The 14,261-nt window shown below is 38.0% G+C and overlaps 1 protein-coding gene across 1 annotated transcript in view; it reads left to right on the plus strand.

Annotated features, from left to right (window-relative positions):
- Positions 1-3,406: 3,406 nt before the first annotated feature.
- LOC138839746 (fibrous sheath-interacting protein 2-like) overlaps positions 3,407-14,261 on the plus strand; it is a 47,008-nt gene continuing 36,153 nt past the window's right edge. Inside the window, exons 1-6 of the mRNA XM_070039314.1 lie at positions 3,407-3,556; positions 5,046-5,185; positions 6,351-6,489; positions 7,771-7,878; positions 8,580-8,688; positions 14,009-14,080. Of these exons, the coding sequence (XP_069895415.1) occupies positions 3,461-3,556; positions 5,046-5,185; positions 6,351-6,489; positions 7,771-7,878; positions 8,580-8,688; positions 14,009-14,080 (664 nt within the window). The 5' untranslated portion in view covers positions 3,407-3,460. The remainder of the gene's footprint in view (positions 3,557-5,045; positions 5,186-6,350; positions 6,490-7,770; positions 7,879-8,579; positions 8,689-14,008; positions 14,081-14,261) is intronic.

A 14,261-nucleotide genomic window follows, 5' to 3' on the forward strand; every position in this document is an offset into this window, starting at 1 on the left:
ACAAGAATAGATTCCATATCTCCTTATTCCAAAAGTAAAGTAGCAAATGACAAGTAAATTAAAAAGGATACCAAGATGCTATGTTGATGTTTTAAAAGATGGCTAAAGGTTTTGTTTGAATGCTTTTCTTTTCTTTTTGGTAAGGATACACTGTTATAAGATTTTATTTTCAGAAACTTCATCGTCTTTGATAGGAGTGTGCCCTCTAGTGACTCCAGCAACGAGTTACAAATGAACACCACCTTAAATCAGAACATATTAACGAGCAATTTCAGTATTTTCTCTAAAGATTGAAAATAATAAAAATGATTTATCTGGTTCTTATTTTTAAAATATCACCCTCCCTGAGAATATGGCTAAACTACTTTATATGCACATATGAAATTAGAACTATGAAAACTGACACTCTTTTAAGAGGGGGAGAAGGAGAAGAGGGAGAGTGATGGAGGGGATAAGATTGATGGTGGTACATCATATGCCTATATGGAAATGTCAGAAGGAAACTCCCCTGTACAACTAACATGTGCTAATAAAAAATTGTAAAACTTATCCTTCCTTCAAAAGGTTATGCCATAAAGTTTGGTTTATTTTCATAATTTTGATTTTATTACAAAATAAATATACCCAGTGTTAGAATCATTGTTAGTCTTTTGTTATGATAAATATGAATTACCTTTAATTGTTGAATATTTTTATTTTGTGATTTTATAATCAGATTGAAAAGTATAAGTAATTTTGTATATGAACACACAACCAGCTCTCTAGAACTGGAAATTTTGTCATGTCTACTTAATGTTTTGTGTGTGTGTGTGTGTGTGTGTGTGTGCTGGTCCTGAGCACTGTCCCTGAGCTAGCACTCTACCACTTGAGCCACAGCTCCATTTCTGGCTTTTTCCATAATTAATTGGAGATAAAGTTTCATAGGCTTTCCTGTCCGGGCTGGCTTTGAAGTGCTATCCTCAGACCACAAATGACTACCCTTCATACATTTTTAGTCTAGTCAGTTCCTTGTCTATGTTTCACTCCTTTAGCATTCAGAAGTGTTTGATATAGAGCAGTTATTTATTAATTGTTGACTAATTGGATTGAAAGGCATAAAGAAATAGAAGCGAGAATGAGAGAGAGAAAGTGAAAAAGACAAAGAGCCCCAAACAGAAATACAAAGAAACAAAGCAGGAAGACATTTCACCTCTTGAAGAAACTGGTAAGAATTTTTTCTTATTCTAAGTCATAGGCCCAAGAATGTAGGGAAGAAAAGGTTAAGAGGTCATTTTAATGCTCAGCTTCAAGCTAAATCAACAAAGCAAAAACGCAAAATGTTTCCACATTCATTTCCTGTATGCTGAAGATTTTCCATCATGGCCACATTGCATTCTGCTTTTGGAACCTACCAATCAGGTAATAGTAAAAATATCTCTTTATGGACTACAGTATCCCAGGACTTTGCTTGTTCTCGTTTTCCTTTCTCTGTTGTACATCATCTATATAAATAAAATGTCAATGATTTATATTTCTTTTCCCCAATTTTTTTGACTCTGGGCCTGTGCGCCCTCCCTGAGCTGTTCAGCTCAAGGCTAGCACTCTACCACTGAGCCACCTTCCCAGCCCCCAAAAATTGTATTATGAGGGCTGGAGGTGTGATACTGTCAAAATGCCTGTCTAACAAATGTGAGGCCCTGAGTTAAACACAAGTATTATCAAAAAAAAAAAAAAGCCAGATGTGGCACTGTGGCTCAAAATGATAGAGTGCTGGTTTTGAGCTAAAAAGCTCAGGGATGGGCTGGGAAGGTGGCTCCGTGGTACAGTGCTTGCCTTGACTGCATGAGGCTCTAGGTTCAATTCCTCAGCACCACATAAACAGAAAAGGCCAGAAGTGGTGCTGTCGCTTAAGTAGTAGAGTGCTCACCTTGAGCTAAAAAGGTGAGGGACAGTGCCCAGGCCTAGAGTTCAGGTCCCACAACCAAAAAAAAAAAAAAAAAGCTCAGGGACAACACTAAGGCCCTGAGTTTAAGCCCTAGGACTTGGGGAAAAATAGACAATATCATAAATCTACTGAACTTAGGACTGGAAAATTCCCCTTCCAGAATTGGTGCAAGTTATTGCTCAATGATTTAAAACAGGTCTAATGTCTATTGGTGCTTTGCAGGAAGCGAGACCCACTGGCTGACCATTGAGAAGATAAGAATCTGTATATATTCATGCTGACATAGGTATCATGTTAAAAGATACCCAGTTAGCATGCTGCATACATAAAAATGCGCTGAATATACTATGATAGAAACATTTCAATCTCAAAAAGAATTTCTTCCTTTTATCCATAGTTCTGAACATTCAATATTAGCTTTTAATGGGGTCAAATGATGCCTAAGCATGTGATTGCAAGAGGAAAAATAGGGGAACATAAAGCAGGTATTAGTAATTTTATTTCATTTTGTGAATTTCCATTTACGTAAATTTTTAATATAAATGAGTGGATGCAAAACATTAATACAAGTGAAAATGTTTCCCAGAAAAAATTTCAACAGTTCCAACTTCATAATGATTATAAATAAACCTGTCAATTTTTTTCTGGACAATGACAACATTTGGATCTTGTTTTCTCGCCAGTCCTTGGATTTGAACTCAAGGTGTGGGCACTGTCCTTTGAGCTTATTTGCCCAAGGCTAGTGCCCTAACAGTTGAGCCACAGCTTCACTTCTGGTGTTTTTTTGGTGTATAATTTAGAGTCTCAAGTGCTGGGCGCTGGTGGCTCACACCTGCTGCTCCTAACTGCTCAGAAAGCTTAGATCTCAGTTCAAAGTCATCTTGGGCAGGAAAATCCAGTCTATAAGATTCTTATTTCTTATTAACCATCAGAAAGCTGGAAGTGATGCTGTGGCTCAAAGTGGTAGAGCACTAGCATTGTGAACGAAAAAGCTCAGGGACAGCTCCCAGGCCCCGAGTTCAAGCCCCACAACAAAAACCAAACAAACAAGAGCATCACAGATTGTCTTGCCTGAGTTGGCTTGGAACTGCAATCCTCAGATCTCAGCCTTCTGAGTAGCTAGGATTACCGGTGTGAGCCACCAACTCCAGGCTCTTCCTCCACTTTGAAGGTGTTGAGTCTAGCACATGTACTTCAGGGAGGCAAACAGGTCCCTGTTTCCTCCCTACTGCAGTCTACCTGACAGTAGTGGATGACATCTTTTATAGGGATGACGTCTAGGACAACTTTGCCCTTTGAGGGCATGGCTCTCTGGGTGACGCCCACCTTGGGGGGTGTGGTCTGAAAAGGGTGTGGCCAGTTAAGGACAGCTGTGCAACAGACTGGAACCCTGCATTATTACGCACTTGGCTTGGATAAAACCCTGGTAGCTAAAGTACCTGACAGATCTGATCAGCTCTTGAAGCTGAAAGGTGGCCAGAAGAGAGGGAGGGAGCAACACCAGCTACAGTTGGCCCCCTGGGGCTGACAGTAGCCATGAAGCCTAACCACTATGATTATCAAGAAGCTAATCAAGCTCCTACCTCTTCCAGGGGATCTATCAGCAATGTAACAAATGAAGAAAAATTGAAAGTGAGTGATTACCTATCTATCTATCCAACTCCTTCCCCCACCTACCCTTTGCAAAGTTTTCATTGAGCGGTGCTCTGGGGCTCACTCCTGTAATTCTAACTATTCAGGAGGCTGAAATCTGAGGATCATGGTTTGAAGCCAGCCTGGGCAGAAAAGTCCGTGGGACTCTTTTTTTAATTAATTTTTTATTGTAAAGATATTGTACAGAAGGGTTACAGTTACATGAGTAAGGTAATGAGTAAATTTCCTATCAAGCATTGTGACCCCTCCTTTGTTCCCCCCCCCACTATCCTTTCCCTCCCCACCTCCTCAACTCCTCTCCCCCTCCCATTAACCACAAAAAAGCCAGAAGTGGCGATGTGGGTCAAGTGGTAGAGTGCTAGCCTTAAGCAAAGAAGTTCAGGGACAGCACCTCTACCCTGAGTTTAAGCCCCAGGACTGGCAAAAACAAAAACAAAAAAAAAACTTTTTTTGATTTGCTCATTGTTCTTTAATAGTAAAAAAAAATAATTACCAAAGGATTTTGTATATATTTTATATCTATACACAAATATACACATTGGTTTATCTGTGTATTTATTTTACCCCAGATGTATTTATAGTGGCCTTCCCTTGCTCTAAAAGTAAATTCTCTTACCTTACTCGATAAAAATATAACAACAGAATACATTTTGATTTTTTGACAGTTAAACATCATTATTAGTCTAGGGCATTAATAACATACTGAGTGGTAATAGTTAATTTTTTACTCTGACATGAACCATATTAATGAATTAATTTATATAGCAGTTTTCTGGTGGTAAAGCAACTGTATAGAAATATCACCTTCAAATTATAATCAAATATACTAGGCTTAGTCCCAAAGTTACTACAATGAATATTGTTATTCTCTTCTCTGGAAAGTTTATAATTGTTACAACTTGGTAAATATAATTTTGATTTTACATTTTGTAGTTTGTATGCTTCTTAAGAAAACTGAATACACACAGATATTATCTTACTAGCTTAAAATAGATTTTTAATGAAATTTTATCATAGAACAAGTTAAAGGTTTTAAGTTTTGTTTTGGAAATATAAGAAAAATTATGTAAGGTTTGGTCCAATGTAGAATATTTTCTTAAAATATTTTAGCCCTTTTATTAAGGTAAAAAATAAATAAAATCACTATGAGGAATCATTTTTTTAAAAAAATATGTGACTAGCCAGTCACCAGTGGCTCATGCCTGTAATTCTAGCTACTCAGGAGGCTGAGATCTGAGGATCACGGTTCAAAGCCAACCTGCAGAAGAAAACTGTGGGAGACACTTATTCCCAATTAATCACCAGAAAAACAGAAGTGGTGCTATGGCTCTAAGTGATAGAGTGCTAGCCTTGAGCAAATGAAATGCAGGGATAGTGTCCAGGCCCAGAGTGTAAGCCCCAGGACTGGCAAAAAAACAAAACAAAACAAAACAAAACAAAAAAACCTTTAGTACTTTTGTTCTTTCAGAAAAGTACTGATAAAAAACTGTATAGAAGAAGTGTACAAAAGAGAATTTGCAAAAGTTGTGATGCAGCACGTTTCCAAGACTGGCTTTTAGAAGAAGGCAAACAAACAACTCCAAGTCAAGAAGGGATAATAAGACGCAGGTATGTTCAAAATTGATGCACATTTTTAGACACACTGTAGAACCCCCAAAATCTACAAAACATTACAAAATACTATTTAACATAAATGAGTAAAATACTAGGCATAATTTAAGCTTTTTATAGTCTTCAATATGGAGAATAAGGAAGGTAAATCAAGAGGTACAGGGATTGGGAACCATAGCAGCAAAGCTAGGGAGCATAGTTTCCATCTGAGAAATGGGAGCCACTTGGAGCCTAAGAGGTAAGCCAAACTGACATTTGAAAAAGAAATCCAAAATACAAATAACTAATCTGGGGAAAATCTGGTGCATAGTAGGAGAAGAATAAAAAAGGCATCTGTAGCACGTGTTTCGAAATGAAATTTAAAGAAGTTACTTTAAGGTCAAAGTAAGAGAGTTATGATTTTATCTAAGGCTAACGTAAGCATAAGTCATTACTAATTATGTTCTTTCAGCTACCACCATACACTACTCTTCAGAGGTCAGTCCTATCCTTCAGAAGATGAGGAATAAGTTATAGTTCTTTCTTTTCCTTTATCAGAAATTAAGGCCACTTCCCCATTGCCTGCCCTTTATAATCCATGTATTCACCTCACGGTGTGACAGAGTGAATATTCATCTACCAGAGCCCTAGTTTGATCATTTTCAGGCCTCTCCATGGATGAGAAATTATTAAGGGACTTGTACCCAATTAATTTCAAGGAAATTCAAACCTTCTTGGGTTTTTAAGGTCAATCTTCAGTTGATTTGGCCCATCTTTGGAAAATTAAGAATAATTTCTGTGTGAAATGCTTTTAGTCACTCTGTTACACCTATTGCCATTGTCCCAGCCACAAAAATAGAGAATTGTACAACAGAGACTAAGAAAACTAGTACATTTTGGTGAATTGGTGGTGGGTCAGGCTAGCTTAGATAGCTATGAATAACTTTCAATTGCCTATAGTTTAGGGGAGGTGAACCACGAAAGCAAGTAGGTGATTTGGGAATATCAAAACACATAAAAAGAAGTGACAGTGATCAAGATGCATTATACTTATAAAGTGAAATGTTGAATTGAAAACCCTTTATACAACTACTTAAAGATAACAAAAATAAACCATGTAAATATAATGACATCTTGAAGGAAATTTCCAATTTACCTTCATATATAATTTTGCTCTTCCTAGATATTTGGATATGATTCACAAAGAATTGGACAAAATAAATGAAGTACCAGAAAGAAGGAGCATATTATACACGAGGAAAGATCAAGCTCACCTAGACTGTCCAAGAAACAAACGTGAACTGCTTAAACGAATTGAGGAGGTGATGACAGATTTTGAATATTAAAAGGAAATTGTGTATTTATTCATAAGAATTTTTAGGAGTCTCACTATATTACCTAAAGATATTTCAGCTCTAAAGAACAAGTCATTGTTTATATTTTATCCCAACAATTAAACATAGCAAGAGCTATGTAGCCCTTATATTACAGTCATACTTCATCTGCTCTTTAAAGTTTTATAATTTAAATTTAGTGAAAAAAATTAATTCTGCATTATCATTCCCTAATTCAGGCAAGGCAGTTGTTTACCTGTAAATACAAAATCAAAAAAGTAGCAGATTACATATGGTGTAGGCTCTGAGTGTAAAAGAAAAAAATTCCTCCTGCTAGTATGTTTTTTGGAGGGAGGATTGGTCATGAGGCTTGAACTCAGGGCGTGGGAGCTGTCCCAGAGCTCTTTTGCTCAAGGGTAGCACTCTACCACTTTGTACCACACCACTTCCAGTTTTCTGGTGGTTAATTGGAGATAAGTGTCTCACAGGCTTTCCTGCTGGGGCTGGATTTGAACCATGATCCTCAGATCTCAGCCTCCTGAGTAGCTAGGATTACAGGTATGAGCTACCCACTCCTCCCAGTCTAGCATGCTTTTAAATCCATCTTTGAAGCAAACTTTTTCTTGAATAAGGTAAAATAGAAAAATAATTTATTTCCTGTTGCCTTACATTGCTTCCACTAACATGTTCCCATAACAGGCAGAAAAAGAAGCACATTCAAAATCCAATGTAAATTTAATGATGTATTGTCTGAATTAAAATATTTCTCAAAGCTAGTCACTAGTGGCTCATGCCTATAGTTCTAGCTACTCAGAATGCTGAGATCTGAGGATTGCAGTTCAGAGTTAGCCCAGGCAGGAAAGTCCCTGAGACTCATATCTCCAATTAACCACCAAAACTCCAGAAGTGGAGCTGTGGCTCAAGTGGTAGAGTACAAAAGCTCAGGAACAGCACCCAGGCCCTGAGATCAAGTCCAAGGAACGTCACAAAGAAAATAGTTTTCAAGTATGAATTATACACTAAACTAGTAAGATTTAGGGTAAATGACTAGATTAAAAATGTCCTGTGAATAATTTTCCAATATTACAATCAAAAGATAATATTTTAATAAACTTATTGAATTAAATTAAATAATGTTAAAAATTAAAGCCAGTACAAGATTTTCCTTTATTATTGAACTGGTTTGTTTTGGGCCAGTGATTTACTCTAATTTTAAAAAAGTTTTATGAAAGAGAGCTATGATGACCACTGTAGCATTATTCTCCTTAGGAATGGAAAACTAAAGAAATGGTCATGTTGAACAAGATTAGAGAAGACATCAGAAGAGAAGCAAAACTTGAAGAACAGAGGAGACTCCAAAAAGAAATGAATGAGAAGGTAGGTAAACTTTTACAGCTTTTGTCACATTTAGTATTTTTAGAGTGTAAATTATCAAAAGTAGCCTAAATCTACAACAATAATTATTATTGAAAGACCCAGTCTGGCTTAAATTTTTACAAGGACTGGTCTGAAGTATAAACAATCTCCAGAAAGTAACAAAATTAAAGTTATTGCCAGGCACTGGTGGCTCAAGCATGTAACCCTAGCTACTCAGGAAGCTGAGATCTGAGGATCATGGTTTGAAACCAGACCAGGTGGGAAAGTCCTGTGAAACTCATCTCCAGTTAACCACTCAAAAACTGTAAGTGAAGCTGTGGCTCAATGTGGTAAAGTGCTAGTCGAGCAAAAGAAACTCAGGGACAGTGCTCACCTTGAGTTCAAGCCTCACGACTGACAAAAAAAAAAAAATTGAAGTTATTATCATATATTTTCTTCTGCTACGAATGTAAGTCAGTGCTTGAAGCCCTGGGGTTGGTCCTTAGCAACACACACACACACACACACACACACACACACACACACACACACACACACACACACACACACACACACACACACACACACACACACACACACACACACACACACATTCATACAACATAACATTTAGGACATGTGCTTTGCATTTCCAGTGACAATTAGGCATTTTATAATTTAAATACATTAACAATACTTTTAAATATTTTTAAATATTTTAGAAACTAGCATTTCAACAGAAAAAGAAAGCTTACTACTTAAAAGTGACACAAAGCAGAGAATCTAAAAGACAAGCAACAGCAGAAATGAAAGGAGGACAAAATGAACCAGGTAAGAGAGAGACAATAAAAGACAATGTAGCTAAGTGGAAGATGCATATCTATATATTAAATATTAGTGTACTTATAAAACCACTCTAAGCTTACTTGATGAAGGCACAAGGCCCTTGAGCTCATACAACCTGTGCCAGGCACTGTGCAAGGTAGTTCCTACTTATAGAACTAATTGCAAACAGCTTGTATACCTCTCTACGTGTACATGTGATATACATTATAGTACTAACAAATTCATTCCTCTTATATAGTGGCTTAGTAGAAAAGAATGCCTATATATTGGGTTTTAAAAGGCTCCAATAAGAGGAGACAGCATACATAAACAGTTAAGAAGGAGACATAGGGAGACAGTGAGGCTTATTGCTAAAAGCCAGCAAGAAAATTACAAAACAATCCAAAAACAGGAAGGAAGGAAGGAAGGAAGGAAGGAAGGAAGGAAGGAAGGAAGGAAGGAAGGAAGGAAGGAAGGAAGGAAGGAAGGAAGGAAGGAAGGAAGGAAGGAAGGGTGGGAGGGAGGGAGGGTGGGAGGGAGGGAGGGAGGGAGGGAGGGAGGGAGGGAGGGAGGGCGGGCCTGTGCCTCATGCCTATAATCCTAACAACTCAAGAGGCTGAGATCTGAGGATTGCAGTATGAAGCCAGTCTAGGCAGAAAAGTCCATGACACTCTGATCTCCAATTAAGCACCAGAAAACCAACACCACAAGTGTGCTCAAATGATAGAGTGCTAGCTTTGAGCAAAAAAGCTCAGGAGCAGCGTCTAGGCCCTGAGTTCAAGCCCCAGGACCTACACAAAGAAAGGAATGAATATTTTAATAAAAAGGACGCAGCAAGAAAAATTACATAAAATGGACTGAGACAATGAGAAAAAAGAGAAGTAACAAAAACATAGAAAAAATAATGAACCAGTAAGAAAATAGTATACAAAATATAGAGAGAACAAGCTAGTGAGAAAAAGATTAAAGGGGTTGTGGATATATAAAACAAAAGTCATTAAAAATACACAAAGCAAGAAATAGGGGGGAAAGGTGAGAACAAAAAGCAATAAATGAGAAAATAGGAAGAGATGTTACAAAAAGAAATAAAGAATAAAATGGAGAAGAGAGAATAAATGCGAAAAAGAAAAAGTGAGCATTCATAATTAGCTCTGGATAAGAGATGGAAGACAATGAAAACAAAGAAACTAAAAACAAAATTTGGGCAGAGGGTGGAAGAATAAGAACAAAATGACACAGCTACAAGGATACAGAGAAGGAAAAGCAAGAGCTAAATAGGAGCCACTCTGTAACACTCAGTGTGCAAAATTGCCAGACAGACTTTATCCTTTTTTGATATCTAATTAAACCTGATTTAGAGGAGAAATTTTCAAAAAGAAATAGGAGACAATGATATGAGAGTAAAGGAGGAAGGAAAGGAAAAAAAATGGAAGGAGAATGGTAAAAGGAAAAAGGAATGGAGGTGCAGAGAGAAAGAGGGATAGCTAGAATGAGGATAGGAGGGGGGGGAAATGTCATGCAAGCAGTTGGGCAAAGAAAAAGCAAATGGTGGGAGCAAGCTACAGAGAATTGGAGGGATGAGAAGAGGCCAAAAATTAAAAGAGGTAAAAAGTGGCTCACACCTGTAATCCTAGCTACTCAGGAGGCTGAGATCTGAGGATCACAGTTTGAAGCCAGCCCGGGCAGCAAAGTCCATGAGACTTTTATCTCCAATAAACTGCTCAGAAAAAGCCAGAGTGGTTCTGTGTCTCAAGTGGTCGAGTGCTAGCTTTAAGTCTAATAACAGATGCTAGAGGAGATATGGCCAAAAGGGAACACTACTACACTGTTGGTGGGAGTGTAAACTTGTTCAACCACTCTGGAAAGCAGTATGGAGGTTGCTAAAAAGACTACTCATAGAGCTCCCATATGACCCAGCAATCCCACTTCTGGGCACTTACCCAAATGACCACAAACAAGGCCACACTAAAGCTGCCAGCACAACTATGTGCATGGCAGCATTATTCACAGTAGCTAGGTATGGAACGAACCCAGATGCCCCTCAGTAGATGATTGGGTCATGAAAATGTGATATACACAGACTTGGAAAAAATCATATTAAGTGAAGTAAGCCAGACCCAAAGAAACATAGGTCCCATGGTTTCCCTTATTTGCAATAATTAGTATACAGCTACAATAATCTTAGCAGAGGAGAATAGCTCAATAGCTATGTACATGATGTTAAGCAAAATGAACTCCAAGATATGGACACAAGAGGTTTTTATTTGTTGTTGTTGTTTTTAAAGAAGTATATGATTTTTTAAAATTTCCTTTGTATGTTCTTCCCCCTATGGTATATCCTCAGTTGTTACTGTATTTGATTTTGGTACCCTGGTATTTTTATATATGTTTGTTTGAGTTAGGGAAGGGGAACAACAGACTGGTGAGACAAAGGACAAGGGGGAACCAATGCAACAGTGATATATACAAAACAATATGTTGGAAATGATCTGTACAACTTGCGGGGGCATTGGGAGGAGGGAAAGTATGAGAAAATTGAGGGAAGGGGTAACAAGGTTGACAAGAAATGTACTCATTACCTTACTTATATAACTGAAACCCCTCTGTACATCACCTTGACAATGAAAAAATAATTTTAAAAAAGAAAAAAGGAAAAAATAAAAGAATGAGAAGAGTGGAGGGAGAGGATGAAGTGTAGAGGAAAGGGAGGAGGCAGAGGTGCAGGGAAGGATGAAAGTTTTACATTTAAGAAGACAATACTGAAGTTAATAAAAGATAAAAAGGAAGAAAAAGTGAGAGGACAAAAAATAGAAAGGTTTAGGGGGCTGGGAAGGTGGCTTAGTGGTAGACTGCTTGGATCTGCATGAGGCTCTGGGTGCAATTCCTCAGCACCACTTAAACAGAAAAAGCTGGAAGTGGTGCTGTGATTCAAGTGGTGGAGTACTAGTCTTGAGCTGAAGAGCTCAGGGACTGCGCCAGGGCCCAGAGATCAAGCCCCATGACTGACAAAAAAAGAGAAAAGTTTAAAAACAAATTTATAAGACTATACAATAGAAGGTAAATAATTCTAGTAGGAGGAATAATAATAGAATAAATGTGGAGGTAGAGAGAGAAGGAAAAGAGAAGTAGGGTGTTTATCAAGGAACAGTCAAAGTTTATAAGACTATACAACAGAGGGTAAATAATTCTAGTAGGAGGAACAATAATAAAAATGTGGAGGGAGAGAGAGAAGGAAAAGAGAAGTGGAGTGTTTATCAAGGAACAGTCAATGTCACTGAAAAATGCAAGCAGAACATATGGGTGAGAATGTTGAAAGTGATGACATTGATCAAGATATATTGTATTCATGAACTACTTTGTTAAATGGCAGCTCATTTGTACAACTACTGAAAGATAATAAGAATAGAACACCATCTAAAAGGATGGGAGCAATAATGTAAATATAGTTCAGAAGAGATAGAAAAATAAAATAAATGGGGAGAGTAAAAAATGAGACAGAAAAGGAATAAAGAAAAAAACTTTATAATGAAATAGAAGAGATTTGTGTATATTCAAGAGTGTGTGTGTGTGTGTGTGTGTGTGTGTGTGTGTGTGTGTGTGTGTGTGTGTGTGTGTGTGTGTGTGTATGCCAGTCCTGGGGCTTAAACTCAGGGCCTAAATGCTGTCTCTGAGCTTTTGTGCTCAAGGCTAGTGCTCTACCAATTGAGCCACAGCTCCACTTCTAGCTTTTCGGTCATTAATTGGACATAAGCATTTCACACTTTCCTGCGTAGGTTGGCTTCAAATCATGATCCTCAGATCTCAGCCTCCTGAATAGCTAGGATTACGGGTGTGAGCCCTCATTGGCTAGCCAGAAGAGACTGTGGTTTTGTTGGTCATGGGGCTTGAACTCTGGGCCTGGGCACTGTCGCTCAGCTCTTCAGATCAAGGCGAGCACTCTACCACTTGAGCCACAGCGCCACAGCCAGTTTTTGCATGGTTTATTAGAGATAAGAGTCTCACAGACTTTCCTGCCCGGGCTGGTTTTGAACCGAGATCCTCAGATCTCAGACTCCTGAGTAGCTGGGATTACAGGAGTGAGCCACCAGTGCCCAGCCCAGAAGAGACTTTTTAAGTGAGAAAATTTGTGCAAAAGAAAGTCTGAAAAGGAGAAGCTAGTATGAATAGAATATGATAGAGAAGGAATGAAACCTTTCCAAAGTGAAGTCTGAGTTCAGAAGAAAAGGTTGTGATTCAGTTCAGTGGAGCAAGGAGGCTGGTGCCTCCCACTTTCGTTCCCTTCTGCTTCTAGTTGAAAAGTTTCAGGTAGAGATCTGACATTGTGGTCACTTCAAATCCTTTTGCAAGAGAAAAATATGCATGGACTTAAGTTCACAGTATTATAGAGGTGGCAGAAGAGAGGACATCTATTTCATGTATGAAATTGACTTATGCTACTTATGAACAATTGTGCATACAGTGGAACATGCAAACCCAGTGAAAACCCAATTCGCATTTGGAATCCTTTTATCTATTTAAATGGCTAAAAACAAGCTGTGTGGTCTCAGGATGTGACTTAGTAGTAGAGCACTTGTCTCACATACGCAAGGCCCTGGATTCCATTTCCAGGACTGCAAACACCCAAATAGGAGCTGTAATTGCCTTTTCTCCAAATGTGGTCTCTGTATATAATTGCTTCTGCCAGGCTGTGAAGTGCAATTAAGAATGATCATTGCCCCTCTGGCCTCGAGTATCTTTGATACAACCAATATACTGGTCTAACCCTTTACAGAAAAAAGCCATGTCCTCATTGAGCAGGATAAAGTTTATCTACTCTCTTCAAAGACAGTTCTACTTACTAGAGCTGAATTATTATTGCTTAAAGTACACAAAATACTACAAATGTCATTGTCTTATTGTCTTTTCTTCTTATCACATCTTTCTACCCTAATTCTCTTGATCTTGGTCCTATTGAAGTTTATGGCCACATAATCCTTTGTTTATGGGAAGCATAGTATGTGTATGTGCGTGTCTGTGCATGTGTATGTGTGTGTTTTCATGTGTGTATTATGATGTTTAATGCCATCTGTGACCTCTACCGATGCCAGAATCACTCTTTTCCATTTGTGGCCATCAGGAATATCTGCAGATGTTTCCCTATACCCCTGGAGTACAAAATTATCTCCAATGGGAACCTTTTACCCATCCTTTCCAGTTTCTCCCACAGTGCCATATAGAGACTGATACACGATTCTCCTCTTATTTGGCATAAAATAATAAGTAGAAATGATCTGGGATAATTTTGTCATCTCTATTGTTAAAAATAAATATTTGTGTTTCTTTTAAGCTTCCACTTCAAAGACTAAGAATTACATCACCAATGACCAGAAGACCTATCAAGGATACCGAGTAACAAAACGTAATTAACATGTCATGATTAACTATTAGAAATTTATAGAAATACTGGATTTGATCCTAACCTAATCCTTAGATCTCAGCCTCCTGAGTAGCTAGGATTACAGGCTTGAGCCACCAGTGCCCAGTGCCAATCTGATTTCTTTGCTCTCTAGACTTTCTCTCATATGCTTCTATCTCACAAC

Source organism: Dipodomys merriami, unplaced genomic scaffold, assembly GCF_024711535.1.
Source record: "Dipodomys merriami isolate MVZ:Mamm:240054 unplaced genomic scaffold, mDipMer1.0.p SCAF_3, whole genome shotgun sequence".
Classification (NCBI taxonomy): domain Eukaryota; kingdom Metazoa; phylum Chordata; class Mammalia; order Rodentia; family Heteromyidae; genus Dipodomys; species Dipodomys merriami.